This window comes from Pagrus pagrus, assembly GCF_965226575.1.
Source record: "Pagrus pagrus genome assembly, chromosome: 11".
NCBI lineage: Eukaryota > Metazoa > Chordata > Actinopteri > Spariformes > Sparidae > Pagrus > Pagrus pagrus.
This window is the reverse complement of record NC_140195.1, coordinates 1,922,060-1,948,119: the sequence shown is the minus strand read 5'-3', so window position 1 is coordinate 1,948,119 and position 26,060 is coordinate 1,922,060. Positions and strand designations below refer to the sequence as shown.

The 26,060-nt window shown below is 41.9% G+C and overlaps 3 protein-coding genes across 4 annotated transcripts in view; all 3 read right to left on the bottom strand.

Annotated features, from left to right (window-relative positions):
* Window positions 1-3,279, bottom strand: part of LOC311265359 (neural cell adhesion molecule L1.1-like) — a 48,171-nt gene extending 44,892 nt beyond the window's left edge. For both annotated transcript variants that reach the window (XM_084366937.1, XM_084366938.1), the window contains exon 1: window positions 3,093-3,279. The gene's annotated coding sequence lies outside the window, so the exon portion shown is untranslated. The remainder of the gene's footprint in view (window positions 1-3,092) is intronic.
* A 5,281-nt stretch (window positions 3,280-8,560) lies between these two features.
* On the bottom strand, window positions 8,561-11,523 carry LOC311264710 (uncharacterized protein; the record flags this gene model as incomplete). The annotated part of the gene is made up of 5 exons (XM_084365801.1): window positions 8,561-8,937; window positions 9,311-9,351; window positions 9,777-9,875; window positions 11,272-11,343; window positions 11,466-11,523. The coding sequence occupies 5 exons, from the start codon at window positions 11,521-11,523 to the stop codon at window positions 8,827-8,829; spliced, it is 381 nt and encodes a 126-aa protein (XP_084221927.1). The 3' UTR covers window positions 8,561-8,826.
* A 4,959-nt stretch (window positions 11,524-16,482) lies between these two features.
* LOC311265709 (protein NLRC3-like) lies at window positions 16,483-25,509 on the bottom strand. The gene is made up of 10 exons (XM_084367653.1): window positions 25,446-25,509; window positions 24,530-24,608; window positions 23,719-23,835; window positions 22,762-22,840; window positions 22,394-22,622; window positions 20,488-22,264; window positions 20,224-20,397; window positions 18,620-18,793; window positions 17,742-17,788; window positions 16,483-17,639 (listed from the first exon to the last, which is right to left on the bottom strand). The coding sequence occupies exons 2-10, from the start codon at window positions 24,604-24,606 to the stop codon at window positions 17,107-17,109; spliced, it is 3,207 nt and encodes a 1,068-aa protein (XP_084223779.1). The 5' UTR covers window positions 24,607-24,608; window positions 25,446-25,509; the 3' UTR covers window positions 16,483-17,106.
* Window positions 25,510-26,060: the final 551 nt, after the last annotated feature.

Here is a 26,060-nt window from a genome sequence, read left to right as displayed (position 1 = left end):
CCCTCAGTCTCTCCTCCCTCCTCCTCCTCCTCCTCGTCCTCTCAGATTCTGGCCTAATTTGAGGCGATCCACTGCCAAAGCAATCGTGGTGAGAAAACCCCACAATGCAACGACAGAAGAGGAGACAGACGTGTGTGTGTGTGTGTGTGTGTGTGTGTGTGTGTGTGTGTGTGTGTGTGTGTGTGTCTTAAATGATGTTGCTATGAGTGAAAAGAGGAATTCAGGAGTAAACAGTCAAACAGAAACCTGGTGACACGTATGAAAGGGACGGACACAGCAGGGAGTGAAGGAGACGAAGTGAAATGAATCTGACGTGTGGTTGTTCTGTCGTCACATGAAGCGCGTCACAAAGTTTAGTTGAGTGACAGAAAATGAATCCAGCTTCTCAAATGTGAAGGTTTAATGTTTTTCTCTATCAGACGTGACAGGAAGCTGAATATATTTTGGGTTTTGGACCGTTGGTCGGACACAAAACATTTTACATCGTCTTGGGTTGGAGGAAACTATAAAGTCTTTTTGACTTTTTCTTTTTAGATTTTACAGACAAAAAGGATTAACGGACTAATCACCTCTGCCCAGGAGGTCGTGTTTTCTCCTGTCTTTGTTCATTTGTTGGTTTGTCAGCAGGATTACACAAAAACTACAGAACGGATTTCCACCAAACTTGGATGGAGGATGAGTCTTGGCTTAGAATAGACCCCATTAACTTTTGGTGTGGATCCAGATAAAGAGACGGATCCAGGGATTTTTCCCCCCAGCTGTCTTTATCATTGGTAATTTTCAGGGCATAATGCATGTTGATGAAATCTTTTAGTGGCTGCTATCTTCGGGTGATTACAATTTGATAGGGATCTTACTAAAAATCCTGATCTAGTGGATTTAAATATCTTTTAATTGTTATTGGATTAGGCTAGATTAAATTAAAGGGAACTGTCAGGCGTTGGTGGAGGTATGCGCTCTACTGAGTGCCATTGAAGTTAAAGGAACAGTTCAGCCAAAAATGTAAATTCAGTCATTATCTCCTCCCCCACATCTCTTAAACAAGTGAAGTAGCCGGGGACTTGTTTTTAAAAAATAGAAATAAAATACTCCCAAACTCCATTAAAACTTTGCCGAATGTGCTGTTAGCACTTCCTGTTTGCAGCGAACCTGTGGATGTACAGCCAACTATCACTGGGTTACTTTGATACTGAAGAAAACTTAAAAATAGGATTTTTCTAAGGCAAGTTCTGCACATGTGAGGAGCGTCTTCTTTAAGGATTTCTAAATGGATTCATGGTGTCATCATCTCCTCCCTACATGCTGATATAAAGTCAGGTGAAGTCTCGTAGTCCACAAAACATTTCTGGAGCTTCATGATAAAACAGAGTTGCAGCATTCTGCTGAACAACTGAAGGAGCTGCTGAAATAAATAAAAAAGGCACAATTGAAATAAAACATCAATGGCTCCATACAGCTTGTGCAGTTTTATTCAAGTCTCCGGAAGACCCGAGATCCCAAACTGATTTGAAAAGACGTTATTAAAGCTGAAATCTTCACCGGAGCTGCTAAACTAAAAGCATTTGCGCACTCCTGGTTTCAAGTAGGTGCACAAACTAGACAAGAGTGTAAATAACATCTTTACAAATCATTTTGGGATCTCAGAGCTTCTGGAGACTTGGATTACTGCAGACGAGCTGTATGGAGACATTTTATGTTTTCTTTCCGTTTTAAATCAAGTCTCCAGCTCCTTCAGTCATTGAGCAGAATGTTGTAACTCTGTTTTACTGTGAAGCTCCAGAAATGTTTTGTGGACTACGTGACTTCACCTGACTTTACATCAACATGGAGGGAGGAGATGATGACTCCATAAATCCGCTTAGAAATCTCAAGTAAGACGCTCCTTACGTGTGCAGAACTTGCCTTAGAAAAATCATGTTTTTAAGGTTTCTTCAGTATCACAGTAATCCAGGGACAGGTGTCTGTACATCTATGAGTACACTGCAAACAGGAAGTGCTAATAGCTAATTTGGCTAATTCAAATTTTTTATTTTCTCGTTGTTTTTCCGTTTTAAATCAAGTCTCCAGCTGCTTCAGTTGTTTAGCAGAATGCTGCAACTCTGTTTTACTGTGAAGCTCCAGAAATGTTTTGTGGACTACGAGACTTCACCTGACTTTACATCAGCATGGAGGGAAGAGATCAGTTCATTTTTTGGGTGAACTGTTCCTTTAAGAAGGTCACCAGCAGGCTAATCAATAGAGAAAGTAATTGTTAGTTGGAGCTTTACATCAAATCATGAGACGTGACAGGTGAGGTCGTCCTAGTCGCTGCCCTGTGGGACTCCGTAATACAGGAAAACACCGCCCACTCTCACAACAACGTAAATCTCCTGTTCTGTCCTCAGCACCAGGCGATGGAGGGACGCTGGGGCTCAGGAAGAACTGAGCAGGAGAAGCCGGAAACCACATGGTGCTGTTTATATCCATGATTTCATTTTCATTTCAGTACGAGGATGAAGCTGACAGAGTCACACCTGACAGACAGTGTGCCCTGAGAGGTTTACCATGAGAGGAAGCGAGCTACAAACCAGTCGTGAATAATTGAACACTATAATGTTGTTGTGTAGTGCCGCGTTTCATTCAATATTAATAAAAACATGCTGCTGCAGATGACAGAGGAAATGAAAAAAGCTGAATCAAGTGAGTCAGACACTCCCTGAAGCCTGACGCACGCACACGCAGCCTCTCCGCCACACACGGACAATCACAGAAGGGTCAGTTCATCTTTTTATGTTTTCAGTTTTCAAAAAAGGATGCAGACAGTGAAAGCAGACAGACGAGGAAATAATCTCATACACCCACACACACACATACACTCACACACGCACATACATACATACATACATGCATGTATATACAGTGACACACACACACACACACACACGTCTCAGTGCTCACCCTGCACAGTTGTTCATACCTGCCATCGTATTATGTAAGACATCATCACGCCCTCCGGCCCACACACACACACACACACACACGCACACACACACAGATACAGACACACACCCAGACGCCAGCAGCATGGTGGGATGCTATTGTTGTCATCTTACCTCTGCAGGTGTCACGTCTCTCTCCGTCTCTGTCTTGTCCCCGTCCTGTCTCCGTCCTCTCGTCACGCTCTCCTCTCTCTTCTTCTCTGTCTGTATTTTTTCTTTCCTGTCCACTGAGTCGTGTCTTTTCTCCTCTCTCTCTCTCTCTTTTTTGCACTGATGCTGCAGTGGTACATAAAACACACCCTTCTGAGCTCTGCCTCTCCTCCCTCCCTTCTTCCCTCCCTGCTGCTCTCTGATTGGCTGCTTCACAGAGATGACATCAGCCTCTTTCATTGCAGCCTCTCTCTCTCTCTCTCTCTCTGTATTCCCTGGTGCCTCCCTGCCCCTCCCTTCTTCTTTACCTCCATGCTACCCCCCTCCTCCTCCTCTATTTTTACCTCCCTCCATCCCTCTCTGTCTCCTCTCTGTGCTGGTTTTCTTGTCTTACTGGTGACCAGCTGGTTGGAAGAACATCGCTGAATAAAAACTGCATTTAACTGGCTGGTAACATTAAAATATAAAAAGTAATTACAGCATCAATGAAGGACTACCATCTAGTAAAAGGATTTCCATGTTTCAGCAGACTTTTCTGGTCTTTGAAATCTTGATACATATATATTAAATATAATTTAATACAATATATATATATATATATATTCACCTCAAATGCATCAAACTAAAGTAACGAGGCTGTTTTGGAGCTGTGAGGAGGAGAAAGTTCAGATGTTTGTGTTCAGATGTAGAGAGGGAAAGTCTCAGAGATACTCAGGTACAGTACAGATACCTGAAACATGTACTCAAGTACAGTAACAGAGTATTTGTACTCTCTTACCTCCCACCTCTGTGAAATGTAGCTATTTTTCTCAGGAAGTTGGACCATCTGCAGCTGTTTTTTGTGTAACATAAAGAAACGTACTTAGCTAACATTTATCCTGCCGGCTGGGTGGACTGAGCCCTGAATGATCCCTCAGTTACAGACTTATATGTCTACTTTTAAATGCTATTGCTAATGTTTTATTCCACAGATATCTTCTCTGGCTAATCTTCTTGAAAACATATTTGAAATTTAAAAAAAAAATTTAAATCACTGATGCTGATTTAAAATGAACTAAATCACATTCAAACACCAGGTGAGAGGACAGCAGAAGACAACACTTGAGTCTCCTTCACCGTCTGTCTCTCTGGATGCTTCTCCCGCATGGCTCCTCCTCCTCCTCCTCCTCCTCCTCCTCCTCCTCCTCTCCGTCACTAAAATGGAAATTTTTGTTCTCTCTTACTCAGACTGTAAAGGCCAGTGACACTCAAGTGGCATTTTGGCGGCCAAAACACCCCCGCTCTTCCTTTGTGTGTGTATGTGTGTGTGTGTGTGAGTGTGTGTGTGTGTGTGTGTGTGTGTGTGTGTGTGTGTGTGTGTGTGTGTGAGTGTGTGTGTGTGTGAAATACAGAAAGACAAACGTGTGAGAGAGGACAGATGGACAGGGAGAGTGTCTGTGTTTAAGGGTTTCTCTTTGGCAGGACGGTACATACGGGGGGAGTGCAGTAACAGTGACCAGTGTGATTGTCCCTCCTCCTTTATTATTATCGTTATTATTATAATTATTATTTTTAACACACACCAGCAGTCTAACATTAGTCAACCTTCAAAAAAAAAAACCCATAGAGACCTGATGAGAACAGACCTGGAGATGATTAAAGCAGATCCACAGCAGCGTGTCGCTCCGCCAGTTAATGAGCTGCAACAGGAGAGCAGAAACTTAATAATAGCGTCCTGACAACAGAGTTTATAATTCAGAGATTCATTTATAAAAGCAATTTAACGTATTGGACATATTGGACATTTTGAAAGTTTAAAGTAAATCTCAGTTCTGTATCGTGGGCAACTGGACTTGTTTCAGTTTGTTGAAGACGTGTCACCTCTCATCCAAGAGGCTTCTTCAGCTCTGACTAACTGGAGGGGAGTCGCAGGCTTTTAAACTCTGTGTGGGAGTGTCCTCACAGTTAAAGTAGTCAGTGATATTTATCTTATACATTTATGTTGTTATGATGTCATTTATTGTTTTGTGCTGACCTGAGTGGGATGAATTTCCCCTGTGGACGATAAACGATAACGATAATTTAATCTATCTATGAGTGATAAAAAACACTTTAACATCGATTCTGACTTCACGTGAACTTTAAGATGTTTTCGTTCCGGACCAGCTGTCCTCCACAAACCGGGCCACCGGTCTGAAAATAAAAGGCGGTAATGGTTGAGAACACAGTGTCCTTTAGAGACAAAAACCTTCCTGAATCACCCTTGATTTCACTTTCATCTTCTGATCTCCTGCTCAGCAAATTAAGTTTCCTCTCCAGCAGACAGCAGGTCCATTATCTCCTCCAGCTCCTGCAGGTCGTCTTTGTCTCTCCCTCTCCTCCTGCCATATACCTTCCCTCTGCCTCTCCACCCTTTCCTCCATCTCAGTGTCTTCCCTCACTTAAGGCTTAATTCACTTAACCTGTACGTGTGTGTGTGTGTGTGTGTGTGTGTGTGTGTGTGTGTGCATGAGGACCGAGGGTTAAGATGCAGTGATCAATACAGCAGATGAGCATCTTTCTCTCTCTCCTCTCACATGTCCTTGTCTTATGTCTGGCATCGTCTGGGACATGTCATCACACAAACACACGCGCACACACACACACACACACACAGACACACACACACACACACACACACACACACACACACTCATTGCATATGGATACAGTTTACCGTAAGTGTGACTCAGCCGATATGACTGGAATACAGAACACCAAGAAACTGCAGCTCTCTCTCTCTCTCTCTCTCTCTCTCTCACACACACACACACACACACACACACACACACACACACACACACACACCTTGTACAGATTAAAGACGACCTGTCGTAAAGAGAGAGAGAGAGATGGTAAACGACGAGTTAAACAGAGGAGAGAACGAGCAGCACTGATGGAGAGAGAGATCAGGAGGAGAAATGAAAAGATGAACGAGAGTTTACACTTTTATTTAATTACACAGCAATAAATCCTGTAAGGCAATTAGACCCATTAGGCTTATGAATCCTGTGCCCACTGCCGCCTTTACTCTCCTTGTAAAACACACCCTGCTGCACACACACACACACACACACACACACCGTTGTACTGTATTCATTTCCTAATGTCCGCCCTGAGCCTGATCCTGACCAGCAGCAGCTCTAAACTACTTTTTACCTTCATGTTGTTAAAGGTTTAATCCTCGTCTAACATATGCTCATTTAACATGAGTCCTTCAACAACTCTGAAGTTTCTCCTCCGTCTGAAAGGAAAACTTTTTGGGAACTACTTGCTAACTTAGCTTAGCACAAAGATCGGATACAAAGGGAAAACAGGGCTAACAACATCCATGTACCGGCACCTCTAGAGTTTACTGGTCTCAGGTCCAGCGTGCACGATGAGGAAGAAGCTTTATAATATTCATTCTCACGTTGTCATCAGTGTCATAATCGCCTGAAACTAAGAGCTGAGTGGCCACGTAGAGGAGGCTGAAACGAGGCGAGGTTCAACCTGTGGAGGTCCAGAAGAAGATGAAATAACAAAAAATAAGCTTAATGAAAAAATATTGAGATAAAAATTAAAAAATGTATCATATTTTCAACTTTTTATCAAATAATTATTACATGAAAACCTCATTATTTCACTTTTCTATCTCATAATTGTGACTTTATTCCATGATCAACATTTTATCTAAAAACTGTGAATATTTATTTAATTATTAGGACATTTAATGCCATAATTGACTTTATATCTCCTCATTTTGACACATTTTCTCATAATTATGACAATGTCTCTTGTAGTTTTGTTTTGTTTATCTCATATTTTTATTTTTATCTCATGTCTTTTATCGCAAAAATATGACCTTTACTTGTATAAATATGTCTATATAACTCACCTTTTTGACATTTTAACTCATAATTCAGACCTTTAATGCCATAATTATGACTTTTTGTGTCATTGTTTTGACTGTTCATCTCATATTTCATGACTTTTTTGGTTTTATCAAGGCAAACTTTCTTTTTCTTTTCTTTAACTGGCCGAAATGTGTCCCATAGAAACCAAACTGCCCGATGCCACTAAATCCTACAAACTAGACCTTTAAGTGATCTGATATCTATATTTTTTATACAAAAAATTGAAGCATATTTCCCAAAATGTCAAACTTTTCCTTCCCCTCTCATCCTAATCAAACTAATGTTGTCTCATAAAGCGACACAGACCAAGTGTCCTCTCAGGAGGTCCAGTTCTGATGAGCTGGCGTCATGAAGCTGATGATCGTTCAGTCCAGCATCAACTTTCTCTTCAGACACACAACATGTTTCCAAATGAAAACAAGCAACACAAGACAGAGCACCAGTACAGTAAAAGTCTAACACTGGTGATGATTAAAGTCACTTGTGCACTCAGACCACGGTGGTTCTGATCCGTCCCTGCTCGTGTCCCTGCATGTGATTCACAGATGAGTTTTACAGTTAATCAATACAAACAGCAGCCTGTCAAACTCTGCCTCATGATGGCCTGATGAAATATCAGATCGGTCTGACGCAGGAAACACTCTGAGGAATCTCCTGGAAGAATTTAAACACACTCAGTCGTTTTCATCGATTATCGACGAAGAGTCGACTAATGAGAGCGAGGCAGAGAAATGTCGACATGGTTATCGACTGGACGCTCTGAAAACCAACACACACACACACACACACACACACACACACACACACTCTCTCTCTCGGTGTGTGTGTTAATGCCGCCACCTCCAGGACTCTCTCTGAACAACACTTCCCTCGGCATGCTGGGAGATCTGAGCTGAACTTTAGTCCAGTTTTCAGGTGTTTTACTTCAGTGTAACCTGTTTCTGTTTTACCTGACGTGACACTACTCCTCATCAACCTGATTATTCCTTGAGTTTGGGTCGAGCAGCACCAGGGTGGCTGTCGCCCCAGGACGAGGCGCTGCTGCCGACTGGAGGGTGAGAGTTTATTTCTGTGAGGAAACAGTGTGGTCGTCTGTGACATGTTGTCATGTCGACCGTTAATACTCCTCTGTTTTGTATTTGGACTTCATCTGAGCTTAAACTCAAAACAACTTAGATGTACGATTTTAATTCTTCTTATTCTCACTGTTATTATAACAAATGCAGATATAGAGGATAGTATATAAAATATTCATATTACATTTAAATCTCATAAATATTACCTTTAATGCCATAAATATAACTTTTTATCTCTCAATTGTGACTTTTCATCTCATGCTGTTGACTATTTATCTCATAATTATGCCCTCTAATGCCAAAAGTATGACTTTAAATCTCCTAATTATGACTTCTTAACTCTTTTTTTTTTTTTACTTTTTAAAGCCAAAAATATAGAAGTTAAAATACAGAATGTGTCACAATGGCAGCATGAAAAAAGAAAGTCCATTCACCACAGGTCTACGGTGGCCCTGAGAGGTCAAGCAAAGCATTTAGTTAAAAAAAGCAAATCAAGAATTGATCATTACACAGAAAACATGGCAAAGAAGTAACACAACAGCAAAATGAGAAACACACTCTCCAGTTTTACAACACAAACACGGCATAAAGAAAAACCCACTGCAGGTACAACCACATGTACCTTAATGTTTGCTCACATCTATTTGCATGAGTGTTTTTTCAAGCTGCACTCCTCCAGACAAACTGGACCTTTGAGTCCAAACAGTATCAGGCATGTTCTGCGAGCGTGGAGTAGGTTCGGTTCTGATCCCTGCCGGCTGGATCCAGGCTCTCGTAGGTGGAGTCTTCACATGGAGAGTAGTTCTCATAGAGCCCGATCTGAAAGAAATGAGAACAAACTCAGATCGTTAACAGATCATGAAAACAGACCTAAAGTAAAGACACTGTCTGGTTTCTGCTGATACTGATCTGAATATTATCACCATTTGAGTTCACTGTAGCTGCTTTTTTATGTTCTGTACACTCAGCCAAAGTAAAGTCTGCTGGGGCTTAACTCCTGGATGAGAGGTGAAACGTCTTCAAGAAACTCAAACACGTCCAGGTGCCTACGATACAGCACCTAGAATCACCATGACCTGGATGACTGAGAACCTTCATCAACATTTGGAGATATGAGACTGAACAGCTAAATGTATCAGCGTGATCCGCATCATATTTGCATTGACAGTAAAAAAGAGTTGTAGAAAGTCACCTCCATGTTTGCGCCGGCAGAGTTTCCTGTGGTCCTCGAGCCTGTGGAGCAGACCACACGTTTCTGTCTGAATGAGAAACTATTGAAAGTGCACATTTGACTACTTAGGTTGAAGAAACACACACACACACACACACACACACACACACACACACACACACACACACACACACACACACGATGTTACGTGTTTCCAAATTTCTTCCTGAACTGTCACCCCCTCCCTCTCCCCTGCTTCCTCGTCTAGTCTTTAACATGTGTTGTGTTCATTAATTGTTGTGTATGGACTCCCCCAGCTGTGTGTGTGTGTGTGTGTGTGTGTGTGTGTGTGTGTGTGTGTGTGTCGTGCCCGCTGTGGTTTGTTCCTGGTTTGAAACATGTCTCGTGTCAGTAAGTGATTAAAAGCTTGATGTGCGTGTCCCGACAGAAAAGTCATTTCTTAGTGAGAAATGGGAAGTTGCCTCACCATCAGGTTTGAGTTTCCTCTGAATGCAGATTATGGTCAGCACCAGCCCCAAGATGATCACAACGATGACGAGAATCCCGACCAGATACAGCAGCACGTCTGTGAGAGGTGGAGGAGAAGAAGAAAGGTTTGTTTCGTACTGTAGAAGACTTGCTTGTTGTAAAAAAGTTCAGTCAGCACACCAGGGACAGCAAGTAACTCTGCATCCTTGGACCAGGCTGCAGGAAATGCTTCGTCATACGTTCCTCCCTGAATCAAATTATTTTTATGTGCAGCCATTTTACACTCTGGTCCACCATATTGTGAGCTCCATAGAGAGCTAAAGTCCCACTCAGTATGGGAGCTCCTGTTTCACTAGCTTTGTTTTATCATTTTAAATCAAGTCTCCAGCTGCTTCAGGTGTTTAGCAGAGTGCTGCGACGCTGTTTTACTGTGAAGCTCCAGAAATGTTCTGTGGACTACGAGACTTCACCTGACTTTATATCATCAGGAGGAGACGATGGCTGAGCCTGACTTTATATCATCAGGAGGAGACGATGGCTGAGCCTGACTTTATATCATCAGGAGGAGATGATGGCTGAGCCTGACTTTATATCATCAGGAGGAGACGATGACTGAACCTGACTTTATATCATCAGGAGGAGACGATGGCTGAGCCTGACTTTATATCGTCAGGAGGAGACGATGACTGAGCCTGACTTTATATCGTCAGGAGGAGACGATGACTGAGCCTGACTTTATATCATCAGGAGGAGATGATGACTGGATTTTTCATTTTTGGGTGAACTGTTCCTTTAAAAAGTTACAAGCGGCTCATTATTGGTCAGCTGTAAAAAGTAGGAATAACTGATGTTCCTGCCGTTTCGATTAAAGTTTGTTTGTGTGTTTGATGGAGTAATGACTGTGTCAGGGTCCTGTCATCTCTGTGTTTTAGGCTTTTCTGGGTTTTTGTGGTGTCTTTTGCTCTGAAACCTAAAAAGGAAGGAAGAGTCGTTACATCACTGAGTCTTGCGTTGGTGCCACACTGTGGTTAACAGTGTTCGTGTGTTCCTCCCCACTCTGCTTTCCCCTTCACGCCTGCACTGCATCACCTTTGTTAACCCTGCTCTGTTCTTCCTCAGCTCCTTCCCCTCACCTGTGTTTCTCCACCTCTCTCCACCTGCACCTCATCCCCTCGTTAGTTTAGTTTGTATTTATGTCCAGTCTTTGGTTTTCCTGCTCTTGCTGTTCTGTTATCTTATAAACGTCCTGCAGCTGATCTGCCGGCCCGTCGTCTCGGCCTCCCAGCGCGACGATCTGGCAATAATACAAACACTGAGCCCTTAAACAGGCAGGAGTGAAAATGAGAAGTAAAAAAACAGTTTAATGTTACGACTTGTTTCATCTGGACCTCAGCAGACCACACAGATTTTGCTGCTCTAGCTGGGATATTTCTAAAGCCACTAAAGCTCATGGGTAATGTAGTATTTATACATTCACAGTTGTGTGGATGTACCTGGGGTCTGGGTGCGTCTTGGCGGTGGCGTGGAGGTCGGTTGGATTGCTTCCCGATTTGAAGCTGCTGGATCTGTGAACAATAAAAACACAAAGTCCTGATGAGAACGTGTTTCAGCTGAGCAGTGAGAACTTTCCTCAGGCCTCCACAGACGGGAGCACACACTTTATTTTAACTTTTAAGAGGAGACTCACCATCTGAGACAAGGATCTTAAACAGCCGATAGGGCTCTTGTGATAAAGGTCGGACCATCCCACACGAGTACCATCCAGAGTCAGACTCGTTCAGCTCTTTGATGCTCACATGCAGAGATCCTCCTGTAGAAGATCCTTCATTATATTTTAAGCTATATCTGCCTTCCTGAGATCTAAAATAATTAGTTGTTTGAAGCAGAATGTCTTGTTCACATTTGTCCTTGCAGAAGAACTTCAGGTTTGTAGAAGGAGTAGACGTCGGGCATGCAACTATGATCTTTCCTCTAGTTTTTGCGTAGAGGGTTTTTGCTTCAGGAGGATTTCCATCCAGAAATGCTGTTGAAAAGATGAATAATCAACAGTCACTATCTGCACTTCAGATGCTGCAGTCCGATCACAGCAGTTGAACCAACAATGATTTGGATTCTTCCAGCACGGTTCAATGCGTCGCGATCACAGTCTGCACACAAAATCTGATTCTGTTTGATTTAATGAATTTCGATCAGCATTGCAAATAAAAAAATTAAACACCTGATCTGTTTTCATTTTTTTTGTGAGATAATCTTCAGCTGTTAATTGCAATAATTCCATTCAATGCCAGTTTTGAAGCTTTCCAGTAATATTATGGATTTCCGAAAAACTAATCACGTTGAAAAACTTTTTAAAGTTTAGCCGTATTTCTTTATGATTCTTTGTGTGTTCAAAGCTTCAAAAGTGCCAATTCTTCCACTGGACTGGGTTGAAATGTGTCCTGAACATCCAAGAAACTCTAAGAATCATTTGCAACATGTATTCAATTAAGTAGATGCTGCTGAATGGTTACAGCAAGCAAATTAATAACAATACTTTTTTTTTTTTTCACTGGTTTTCACTTAGTTTCTGAGTCTTTGAGTTCTATCACATCTAGAAGTTACTGACTTGTTGGTTTTTAATGAGCGTTCATCAGTTTCACAGTGATACAAAATATGAAGAACAAAAGCTCTGCAGCTGTCAGTGAACAGTGAAAGAACATTTTCATGGCTTTTAGCAGAAACTTACCATCTTCAACACTGATTTCAAAATCCCGACTGTAAGATGAACCTGATCCACGTTTGAAACCATATCCGTACTGTCCTGAGTCAGACTTGGTCAGATTTGTGATGGTCACAGAAAGCCAATGTTCACTTTCTCCATAAGATCTCCAATACTTAATTGTGTATCTGCCGCTCTGAGCTGTTTTATTAGTTGTTTCAACGAGGATGTCCTCTTCTTTACATCCCTCCTTGCAGAAGAACATTGTGTCATGACGCCAATGAAAAGAGTCTGACACTTCAACATCTCCTCCCTCAGTTGCATAGACAAAGGTATAGGGACCAGAACGGCCACTGATTCCATCCTGCAGAGCTGTTAAAAGATGAACAACATTAGATGCTGTCACTGCTTCAAGTGTGCTGCTGTCTGATCAATATAACAAAGCACAATGTTAACAAGCGGTGAGGTGTACAAAGAGGCGTATTAATATGTGAATTAAATAAAAAATATTCCAGGATGTTGTTCAAATAACTACAGGACAATGAGACAAAAACTAAAAATGAAAAACAATAATACAGCATGTTGAAACAAAACAGCAATGAGTTGTTTGTGTGAATAACTGAGGAAGGGATTCGGTTTGTCACAGTAAACAACCTGTTGAAACAAAGCGTCCCGCTGATTGCCCAAACTTTACAAACGCATCGAAGCAAACAGGCTAAAATGTAAGTGTACCTCGTTATAAAGCTATTCATGCAAACCATTTCCAGATACCACCACATCAGCAAGGTTCATTCAGAAAACAAGCTAGTGATGAAATGACTAGCATATAGGAAGTTTTGTCAACTCATCAATAAAGTGTCTGTGTGTTTCAGAAGTGCATCAAACTCCAACAAAAACTGTTTTCTCTTATTCTAAAATGTCCACTGGATCATTTCAGCAACATATTTCGTCCAACACAGTATTTCATCATTAAATGTTGACAAAACAGCAAAAAACTGAGATCACGGATGCTTTTATCTGTAAAACTAGACGCCACATTTCACAGCAGACTCCATCATCCCTCTACACCAGGGATCCTGAGCTGGCCGCCGTTTGATTGACAGCTCATTCGAGCAGATAGGAGCTTCTGTGCCCGCCCTAGAGCCGACAACAGCCAATGAGTGAACGTGTAGAGCAGTGACCCGCTCTCTCTTCCTCCTCCTCTCTCCTGAGCCACTTACACACCAGCCTCCGGATGATTGATGCATCATGTAGCCGATGAGATTTCAGATCCAGTAATAATATAGTTTATATCAGTTTTTACAGCCCTGAACTGGGAAAATATGCAAGTTTGTGTAGTTTTATGTTGTTTATGTTGAATAAGGAGCTACAGTACTGTAACTCTCAGGCAGTATTTTGAGGTCACAAAATGGCATTTTTTGCTAAGATCCTGAATATTTCTTTGGAAGAACACAGTTGTCAGTTACAGGTCATCTGCAGGATTTTTAGGTTCATTTTCCGTACATTTCCAGGGATATGAACAGTCTCCTCTTGGAAACTAGAAAGAACTTCCACCTGCTAATTTGGCAATGTGTGCCTAGTGGGTGACACGTTCATGTAGAATAGAGTAATAGTGCTGATCAGAGACACATCATAGCTCAGTATTCAGCAGAACAAACTGGAAAGGAAACTGTGAAAAACTAAAATCAGGATTTAAAATAGCGAGCCAGGCAAAATATGAATATAAGATATTGTAGAGTGAAACTTTGAGGTCAAAGATTTTAAAATGTTACAACTAAAGAGTCCAGACGTCCACAAACCACAAGAGCTCAGACAGTCTTTCAACATGACCTGCTGTTTACACTCGTCCTTCCCATTTATCAGACAAGAGAAGTACGTAAATCCAGTTTAATAACCCCAAGAGTTTCAAATCAATGCAGTTTCCTCTTTTCTTTTCTGCTCTAACAGTGTACACAGATGATTTAGGAACCATCACATCAACATGTTGTTTCCGTGCAGCTGTTTCAAAACGCTGCAGGTTTTTATCTGTCTGTAGGATGTGATATCGTCTCGTGATATCGTCTCGTGATATCGTCTTGTACAATCTAGGAAGTATTTCGAAAGTTGTGAAGCTGCAACTTACTCCGCTAACAGTCAGAGTGAAGCAAGAGATTACATCAACGCTGTAACGATTAACTGACTAATCAATTCACTAATTCAAACTAATTTGATAATCTAACACTTGTTTTCAGCTCCTACCTCCTTCGACACTTTTAATCATAATCACTGAAACAGAAAACAATTATCAGATTAACCGATGATGATAATAATAATGTAAAAGACAAATAATCTTTAAATAAAAGACAGAGAGAGAGAGATTTACAGAGTGCTGGCAATGATTTCTAAACAGTGACAACGTTTATATTGGCTGTACTTGAGTTTTAAAGTAGGCTGGGAGGTTTGTGTCCTTCATTTTCCTTCCTGACGAACAGTTTATCACTCGACTTGTAATGAACCATCTTTTAAAGGACAACAACTTTACAAGGGTTAGGGTTACGACTTTAGAAGAAGGACCTCTAACTCATCACTTCCTCTGAAGGATATTTTCCTGGAAGAACGATTGCAGCAACTAACGACCCTTCAACCTTACAAACAGGCATGTGAGGGTTGTTTTAGGAAAGACTGGAAAAAACATGAACATATCCCTCAAAGTGGCTCTGATCACCATGATTAACAACAAACAACACTCGTGAAAAACTGTTATAGGATTGACAAATGGTGTAATAACAAGAGAGAGTGACAGACATGAAGTGAATGTACTCACAGAGGAAGAAGAAGCACATCAAAGTGTGGTGAACTGTCATGTTGAAGCTCTGACGGCTACTGCTGCCTCTCTTCCTTCTTCACTGATAAACTTTTACTTATTTGAATGAGCCCCTCCTCTAAACACAACACACAGCCCTGTCTCCTCCCTCTTTGTGCATACTGCAGGCATTTATCTGACTTTTCATTTACATTCATCATCATCATCGTCATTAAAACTCACTGGAAGTAAACTCATTGCACTATTTTGCTATATATATTAAAGACCTAATCAGATGGTAGAACTGCAACATTTTATGATTTATGCTTTTGATAAGAACTGTTGAAATCAGCAGTGATCTCAGCAAATAATCATCATCCTGCGTGTGTTCGAGAAACACAGTCAGTGTGTTAATGATGTTAGTGAACTGGGCCTATCACAGATAAATGATTTTAATCCTGACAAATCTCTATCAGAAAATAAAATGTCCTGTTTTTTAAGCCCTTTAATTGACATTTACCACAAATTACGTTACCTAAAAAATACGATGCACCATGTGTCTGAAGTGATAGCAGCCAAGTATTTTAGTTCCCTAAACCCAACCAAGTATTTCAGTTCCCTAAACCTCTCCAAGTATTTTTGTTCCCTGAACCTTACCAAGTATTTTAGTTCCCTAAACCTCACCAAGTGTTTTTGTTCCCTAAACCGTCTCAAGCATTTTAGTTCCCTAAACCCAACTAAGTATTTCAGTTCCCTAAACCTCGTCAAGTATTTTTGTTCCCTGAACCTTACCAAGTATTTTAGTTCCCTAAACCCAACCAAGTATTTTTGCTCCCTGAACCTTACCAAGTATTTCAGTTCCCTAAACCTCGCCAAGTATTTTTGTTCCCTGAACCTTACCAAGTATTTTAGTTCCCTAAACCCAACCAAGTATTTTTGTTCCCTGAACCTTACCAAGTATTTTACTTCCCTGAGTCTAACCAACTATTTTTGTTCCCTGAACCTTACCAAGTATTTAGTTCCTTAAAGCCAAGTTCACACTTGGATTTCAGCCCTGATCTTGCTACCCCCAACTTGTTTTTGGAGTCTGCAGACAAAAAGCCCACTGATCACTGGTAAGTCATGTAGTGCAGACCACAAAGACTCCGACCACGAGACAGAAAGTTGAGTAGTGTGAACAGGATAGCGATCTTATGCCTTTGAAAGTCAAGGGGTGTCTTCATGCCTTAACCTTGCCAGGATTATTTGTTGCCTTAAGCAAACCAAACAGTGACAGAAAACTGACAAGAAACAGAAAATAATACATGAACTTATTGTGAAAACAACAAGTGAACACAGTGTAATAATAATAATGATATGTGAACAGTATAAAGATATGTTCCAAATGGTATACAAACCACAGTCTCCTCAGTGACAGTCCCCTACTTAACTCACTGCAACAACAGCTTACCCCCGATGTGTTTTTTGTCACTGTCTTGTAAATGTTCAATATATTTATTTAATATTTATTTTAACAAAAAAACAACTGACACATTTTTTTAACCAAATATTTCACACAACTGGCTATAACCTCCTCACTTATTTGTCGCCATGCATTCGCCCTGTTTTGCTTAATATTGCTCAGTGTAAATGTAAAAACACAGGGAATTATCTTCTCTCCCATGTCTTGGTGGCATTGCTGTCCATTTGTAAAAAAATTCCTTGCATTGCATGAATGCAGTGTGCACTGTTTGCAGTTTTGAAAATATATTCACCGTATTGGTAACATCTGCATTGTGTGGTCATCTACAGACTGAACTATTTGGTCAGCACTGAGAGAGTTTCTCTAACAGGAGGAGACTCTTCCTCCTACAGAGAACACAGACACACTGAGGAACCAGACCAGAGCCTAAACCCAGGATAAAGAGGTTCAGTGAATGTGGTGTTGTAGGTGTGGAGGTGGATCAGTTTGTCAGAGGAGACTCTGTAGAAGGACACAGTGCCAGCAGGACAGTCCACATACACTGCTACTCTGTCAGAGACAGACGAGGAGGAGGAGGAGGAGATGGTTGTCACCATCTTATTGTGACAGGCATAGTAACCAACATCAGAGCAGTCCAGACTCCAGGACTGATCATTTAGTCCAAACAAACAGTCATCACTGTTTCCCTTCCTGCTGATTCCTTTGTAACTCACTGATATAAAAACCCCTCCTCTCCACTCCACCTCCCAGTAACAGCGACCAGTCAGACTATTTCTACACAGCAGCTGACACCAGTTAAATCTGTCTTGATGACCAGGGTATGGCAGCTCCTCCTCCACATGTGTCATCTTCCTGTTGTTGTCAGACAGTTTGATCTTTCTGTTTACTGTGTTTGTGTCCACTGTGAGTTCACAGGAATCTGATGGAGAGAAGACATGACACAGCTGCAGATATTAATCACTTATGCTGATGACACCAGTATGTGCTTTGTTTTCATGACTCAAAGTAAAAACATACTTACACTTCCTCAGAGCTGGTCTCAACCATTGGACTCCACCAGGCTCCACCCTGAAAGAAGACCAGCACATCCTCTTTCAACCAGGCCAATTATTGGCAATATGATCATTCACGTAAATGTCTCAGTCTGTCTTCTGTTTGCTGCTGGGCAGGTAGTGGTTTAATCAGAGCTATTTAGAAGAAAACAGCTGCTCCTGGAAATGGAGGTGTGCTGCAAAAAACGAAACTAGAAGCTAAAAGAGGCTTAAAAGCTGTGTAGAGCTGCAGAGATGGAAACATTTATTATCTGGAGGGCCCCAGAAACAAATTTTAATTACGACCAAATCTACCTTCCATACAGAGGATGCTCCGAGTGCTCTCAAACTGGAACTGTTTTTTTCCCCCCAAATGACCATTTCTGACTGAATCTATGAACGCACCATAGTTACAGTCTAACAACCAGCGGTTGAGAGCATTGTGAGTAGCATAAATGCGTGAAGGTCCTAATTTTTTTGATACTGAAAGTAGAAAACTTGCTTTTTTGCAATCTGAGGAGGAACACCGTTCCCTCCTGACTTCTGCTTAGGCGCATCAAAACACCCTGTATTATTGTTTGACATGAGCCCACATGTTTACACTGCTGTCCTACCTCCCAATATTGCAACAAGAAAATCCTCCAGAAAAAAAGGCAATTTTACTACCTCACTGTTTTAGCACATCTTCTCTGACTACTTCTGTCTGTATTGATCGTCTGATGTAGTCAGTATTTATCAGCTATAGTTGTTTGAGGTCACCTTGGGGTGTCAGGGTCTTATAAGCCAGGCTGACAACGTGACAGAGAATGTTTCCAGCTCTATCTCTCCTCTTTGAGACTGATTGTGGCTTCAACAGGCCTTTCTATACCTGAGGGTATCCAGTCTCCACTGCGGATCCTCCAGTCCAGCAGAGAGCAGCTTCACTCCTGTGTCTCCTGGATTATTGTAGCTCAGGTCCAGCTCTCTCAGATGGGTGGGGTTGGAGCTCAGAGCTGAGGCCAGAGAAGCACAGCCTTCCTCTGTGATCAAACAGCCTGACAACCTGCAAACACACAAAACAACACACGTCGCAAAATCCGATGAGAGGGCTGGAAGGCTACTGTAGTACTTCGACTGGTATCAATGTCCATGAACAATCACACAGCTTCACAGGAGCAAACCCAGTTTCCTCATCCATTATGTTCACAAGTTTTTTTTGTTAATGCAAACATATCACTAACTGTTGCTGCTTCACGAAAACAGCAAACTATTCTAACACTTTAATTGTGTTTTATATATGTTATGCATAATTGACTGACAGCTAGGCGCAAGCTGTCTGATCGGCTTCACCTCAGCTAATTCCAGTCACTGATCTCCATGACAAATAATATGGCTTGCTGTGTGTTAAACTGAACCAGCAATGCTGGTATTTTGGACAAGCGAGAGGCCCTGTTAGTGTTAACTGGCGGACAGCAGCTGGAGCCGGCGAGCTCTGGAGGAGAAAGCTGTGGGGATGGTTGGGAGCTTCTGAAGGAATAAACACCCTGAGTTGAGGAGAGCACAAGCCTTGGAGGTGCATCCATTGTAATGTACTATAGAATTCTTTATTTGACTCCTGAATGAAGGCGAAATGTAATGTTAACTTTAATGAACTCAATGGTACAGAGAAGAGATGGGGAAAACAGTTTTCAGGTGAACTTGTGGTCTCTAACAGTAAAGTTAAGTTGATGTGCTAGCTTGTAGTCAATCTCTCTCCAGTCTGTTTGTCAGTTTGCTCAGTTTGTCTTGTTATGTGAGATGGAAATACAACTCATGCTATTTATTATGTTTGATAAATGCCAGCGGGCAACTGCTGCTTTGAAATTTAACCATGTTGCACGTGTACATACATTCACATGTGCCCATGAAACGACCGTCACGTTTTCCAGCAGCAACCTGAACCACACAGACCAGACAATTAAGATGAAATTTAAAACAAGACAGTGATTATTTGGTCTCGCAATGTTAAGTAACAGGTCAGGACTTAAAAGCAATAGATTGATATTGACTATTAACTATAGCTTATAGGCGTGTGCTTACATTGTATAGCCGGAGATGTGTATAGAGTAAATTGTGAGGACTGGACTAATCACCAGACAGCAGAGCCAAAGCTTAGAGTTATATTTGATTATTTTGTTTTATATTTTCCACAATTTCTCATTTATGGTTATGTTATGTATGAGATAGACTCTTAATTGTCCCTCAAAGTGCACCAGATTGATGCATTTAACTTTAAAATGTGCAAAATTTTCCTACCTGTAGAGACCACACAATTCTCTACGGATCACCCCTAAGGTATTCTGAGATTCGTGTCTCTTTATGATAGCTTGTTAGCGTATTTAGCTTATTTAACTAATTAGGCTCACTTCAGCTCCACCAATGCTCCACCTCTTTGTCCATTTTTGATTAGCAGGGAGTCAGGCACTCCCAAGATGGTGGGTCAGTGATCCTAACCTGAGAGTTTCCAGTGTACAGAGTGGACGCTGTAGTCCGGCAGACAGCAGCTTCACTCCTGAATCCTGCAGGTTGTTGTTACTCAGGTCCAACTCTCTTAGACTAGAGGACTTTGAGCTGAGAACTGAGGACAGAGCTTCACAGCTCCTCTCTGAGAGGTTACAGCCACTCAATCTGAAAACAGTGACGCAGACAATATAAGTACAAAGCTTCTTTCCAGTTGCAAATTGACTATTTCAAATATGAATTAATCTCTCTCCTTACAGAGCTTTGTTGGAGGCTTTGACCACCGGCAGCAGCCTTAGAAGAGCCTCCTCTGAAGCAGAGTATTTCTTCAGGTCAAACATGGCCAGATCTTTTTCTGATGACAGTAAGATGAAGACCAGAGCTGACCACTGAACAGGGGACAGTTTATCTGTGGAGAGACTTCCTGATCTCAGGTACTGTTGGATCTGCTCCACTAGAGAAAGATCATTCAGTTCATTCAGACAGTGAAACAGATTGATACTCTTCTCTGAAGAAAGATCCGTACTTATCTTTCCCTTAATGTACTGGATTGTTTCCTGATTGGTCTGTGGGCTACTTCCTGACTGTGCCAGCAGGCTGCCTAGGAGAGTCTGATTGGTCTGCAGTGACAGGCCCAAGAGGAAGCGCAGGAACAAGTCCAGGTGTCCGTTTGGACTCTGTAAGGCCTTGTCCACAGCACTCTGGTAGAAGTGTGTCTTTGCAGATTCGTCTATTCTTTCTTTCTTGGATGTTCCTTCTGCCAGCAGATTGACTCCAGAGTTGGTGAATGTCAGATGGACATGAAGAGCAGCCAGAAACTCCTGAACACTCAGATGGACGAAGCAGAACACCTTGTCCTGGTACAGTCCTCTCTCCTCTCTGAAGATCTGTGTGAACACTCCTGAGTACACTGAGGCTGCTGTGACATCGATGCCACACTCTGTCAGGTCTGATTCATAGAAGATCAGGTTTCCTTTCTGCAGCTGCTCAAAAGCCAGTTTTCCCAGAGACTCGATCATCTTCCTGCTCTCTGGAGTCCAGTGTGGATCTCTCTCAGATTTACCATCATACTTGACGTTCTTCACTTTGGACTGAACCACCAGGAAGTGGATGTACATCTCAGTCAGGGTCTTGGGCAGCTCTCCTCCCTCTCTGGTCTTCAACACATCCTCCAGAACTGTAGCAGTGATCCAGCAGAAGACTGGGATGTGGCACATGATGTGGAGGCTTCGTGATGTCTTGATGTGGGAGATGATTGTGTTGGCCTGCTCCTCATCTCTGAATCTCCTCCTGAAGTACTCTTTCTTCTGTGGGTCAGTGAACCCTCTGACCTCTGTCACCATGTCAACACACTCAGGAGGGATCTGATTGGCTGCTGCAGGTCGTGTGGTTATCCAGAGGCGAGCAGAGGGAAGCAGTTTCCCCCTGATGAGGTTTGTCAGCAGCACATCCACTGAGGTGGACTCTGTAACATCAGTCAGGATCTCAGTGTTGTGGAAGTCCAGAGGAGGTCGACACTCATCCAGACCGTCAAAGATGAACGCAACCTGGAACTCTTCAAAGCTGCAGATTTCTCTGGTTTCAGTGAAGAAGTGATGGACAAGCTCCACCAAGCTGAACTTTTTCCCCTTCAGCACATTCAGCTCTCTGAAAGTGAAAGGAAATGTGAACTGTATGTCCTGGTTGTTTTTGTCTTCAGCCCAGTCCAGAGTGAACTTCTGTGTCAAGACTGTTTTTCCGATGCCGGCGACTCCCTTTGTCATCACTGTTCTGATTGGTTCATCTCTTCCAGGTGAGGCTTTAAAGATGTCTTCTCGTCCGATTGTTGTTTCTGCTCTGCGAGGTTTCCTGAACGCCGTTTCAATCTGTCTGACCTCATGTTCATCGTTGACCTCTGCAGTCCCTCCCTCTGTGATGTAGAGCTCTGTGTAGATCTGATTCAGTAGATCTGCTTTAGCGATCCCCTCAAACACACACTGGAACTTCTTCTTCAGGTTAGACTTAAGTTTGAGCTGATAAACTGGAGCAGGGTGTCCTGAATGAACACAAGACAAACAAGATCAATACGTCAAAGATGTCTTACATTGAGTATATGAACATATTTTGTTCCATTTCTTGAGAGATTAGTAAATAGTCCATCTATCCATCAATCGTTCCCGCTTACTGCTCTGCAGCCAGTCTGCCAGATCCTCCCGCTTCATTCCCCTCAGGAAGTGCTGTGTGATCTTCAGGAACGCCTCTCTGCTGCTCCTCATCTGCTCCTCATCTTCACCATCCAACACCTCCTCATCCTCCCACTGACTCTCTGAGCATTCTGGGTAATCTGGACTCAGAACCCTCTGAAACTTCTTCAGCTCGTTCTTCACAAAAGTGACAATTTTCTCCTCCAGCAGCTGGAACAGAATATTGTATGACTGACACAAGCAAACTAAGATCATGGATCCAAACATCAGATCCATGTTGAACAGAAGTGCAGCATGGCAATTATTGTGAACGGAGTATATGTAAAGTAGTTGCTGTAGATGTACAGACCATAAATATGGAGTCCAGGTGTGTTTGTTGCTGCTGGGCTGACTGACCGCTGGGAACATCTGGGATCTCCTGGTTCACTCTGTGGAGGGATCATGAATAATTAACTCACATGATGACTGTCCACACTTAGAGAAACACAAGGTGTGGCACTGCCGAGCTGTCCTCGAGCAAGGCAACAAGAGCCTCCAGCTGCTCCTGAGGAGCTGCACAGTATCTGCTTGTATCAGACTGGTTGTACTGTGAAGCGCTCAGTGAGAATGTGTTTGACTGTGTGTGTGTGAAGCAGGTGCTGCTGCTAAAAGAGAAAACTTCATCTGAGTCAGTAAAGTTTTAAAAACAACTGAGAGCCTGAAAGAAAACTCTGCTTCATTTTGTTTTAATTATCAGTTTCAAATCCTGACCTTTGATCAACAGAGTCGGGTCCATCTTTGAACAGTATTGGATGATGCATTGACCAGCTACTCTTCACAGACACACAGCTGGGTTCAGGTTTTTCCAGCTTCCTACTGACGGAAACAAAGAATCCATTCTGCACTGTACCCACAATACCCCGAGACAAGTCAGTGATTTAATAAATGTACTGCACAGTATATTCCAGTTAATCAGCTGTTTGCATTTAATAGCATCTTGCATCACAACGTGGGGCCATCGGACTCTACGCCCTCTTTTCTCATGCAATTAACTTTATTGGTTTTTATTCTTTGGAATACACAAAAGGATTTTGCGGCTCTTGCTACAACTAAACCTGAACAAAAAGAAACCCTGTAATTCTCACCAGCAAAGGTTGAAATGCACCCCCAGGCGAACTGCATCTCAGTGCTCCAGTGCTATTTGCATATATTCAAACTCCTCAGAGAGATAGTGGTAACTAAACGATGTCACAATGGGACTTAATCACCGAAGACTTTTCACAGTTATTGTCCTTATTGTGCTCATGTCAATGTTTGAAATCCTCACCTTTGATCAACGGAGTGGCGTCCATCTTGGAAGTGTAGTGGGCTCTCCATTGACCAGTGACTCTTCATTGACACACAGCTGGGTTCAGGCTCAGCACAGTCAGGTCTCTGATGGATCCTGATAGAAAATAAATGTATTAAAGCTCGCATATTTAGAGGGAGTCCAGCCCAGTCTATAATGTTATATAATGTTAGCAGTTAATCTTTCTGTAGACCACACTTTCCGTACCAAACCTGACACATCATGTTCACATTATATGATTATTAGCCACCTTTCACCTCAGGACGTGGAGGCGGAGGTGGTGGTGTGGATAACAGGCCCACTGAAGTTTGAGTTACACCACTGGATATTTAAAGAACACCTATGGACATTTTCAGCCATTTCTCCTCACACTAACCACGTGTTTTTTCCGCCTAAACCTAACCAGAGCATAAGCACAGCGTTGTGAGATGAGAGACATACAAAATTCAATCTGAACACATGTACAGTTGCAACATAAAGACACGTTCAGTTTGAACTTCTCTGTGGTTTTGCAGAAACACACTTAGCTGACATTTATTCTGGCGATTGGGTTTGAAAGTCTCCTTGAATAAAAGACTGAAATAATGTCTAAGTTGTAATGATTGGATGCAGGTCTGGACAATAAGAACCATGTATTTTAATTACTAAAGTTATGGAAGTGTTAGTATTTTCTAATTATGAAACTAAATATGACTGATGATATGACTGATCGTCCGGCTGACAGCAGGTAAATGTCTTCGTCTCACATGAAGAATCAAATGCTTCGTGACGTTAGAGATCGTCACCTCACCTGTGAGAGTTGGTCTGGCTGTCATGCTCCTCACATAGTGTGTGTCTGTCTTCACACTGATTCGTTGCAGACTCCATACCTTCACACAAACACAACAACCTGCTGACAGAGCTCTCACATGATTTCTCATCATTCCTCTCAGTCACATGATAAACACACAGGAAGAAACAGCTTATTCACCTGAACACACAACATTCATTTGAAAGTTTCTGTGCCAGCAACGGGACCTAATATATTACTTTAAAAATGAAGGTAACTAGTAAAATGTAATATATAACACTGATCACAGACATCAGACATCAACAGACAGGAGAGCTGCTTTCGAACCAAAAAGGAAAATGCAGTAAAAAGAAGTCTTTACTTGCCTTTTCTTAATAAAATCAAAACAAAAAGACACCGTCAGAAACAAAGAAAGTCAGGCAGCTGAGTACAAAGCAAAACGTCTGTTCACATGACAGTCCTGTTCTTCTTCCTCTTCCCTTTAATCCAGAGGAACATGAACTGGCTGTAAAAGTCCTGACAGGGTTAGGGTTAGCTCATGGTGCCTGCGCTCCCCCTGCTGGTGTCCTCCGGTAACTACAGCTATATTTACTGATACTGGTGTTAATGTTGTACTGGACTGCATCAGACGTGTTTCTAATATTCAGACCCGCCTCATGAGTAGGAAGGATCAAATTTGGTAACTCTTTACAAGAAGGCTACATTAATTCATATTATCTAATGCAGTAATAAGCATTACCTAACAGATAATGTGTCTAGTATTCATTTACTGATGGTGTTCATGTTAATTCAGGTATTAAAAGTGTTACCCTTGTACTTAAATACGTATAAAACAGATCTGGCAGCTAGAGTTTGCTCTAACATATGAAGGCTTGGGAGAGAAAAAGTCTGAATGAGTCAGTGTCAGTTCTCTTACTCTGCGTCTGGGTCCAGGTTCATTTCTGAAGTTCACAGGACCGAGTTTGGACCGGTCACTCTTCACAGACAGACATCTGGATCCTGGAGACTCTGCTCTGTCCTCCTCTTCCTCCACACACACACACACACTCATCTTCAGCCCTGAGGTCAGTCTGTCAGGTGAAACACTGACTGTGAGCTCAGGACACAAGAATCAGGAAACACGTTTGTTTTGGAGTCTGACGCAGGACTGAGAGACCAGGAAGTAACACACACACACACACACACACACATACACACACACACACACACACACACACACACACACAAAGTATACAATACTGTTTGATAAGGCAAGGCAGGTTTATTTGTATAGTCACAGGGCAACTCAAAGAGCTTTACAGACGCATAAAAATGACATCAAAGGAAATTAAGAACAAGTAAGAAGTCATCAAAAATACAAAATATTAAAAACAAGTTAAGAAATAGGAAAGTAAGCTAAAATAGAAAAGGTTTAAAAGAGACAAGTCTACAAAATAAAAGTCACAGTTCAGTTCAAAGCCTTGAAATTGCTTCAGTGAACGACAGTGGCAAACAGAAAGGTCTTAAAAGGACATTATTTATTATTTTCATT

Coding starts and splice junctions, on each gene's coding strand:
- LOC311265709 (XM_084367653.1), bottom strand. CDS start 24,606: ATGGAGTCTGCAACGAATCAGTGTGAAGACAGACACACACTATGTGAG. Junction 23,836..24,529: donor AGCCAGACCAACTCTCACAG/GTGAGGTGACGA, acceptor ATTTTCTATCAG/GATCCATCAGAGACCTGACT. Junction 22,841..23,718: donor CGCCACTCCGTTGATCAAAG/GTGAGGATTTCA, acceptor ATCCCTCCACAG/AGTGAACCAGGAGATCCCAG.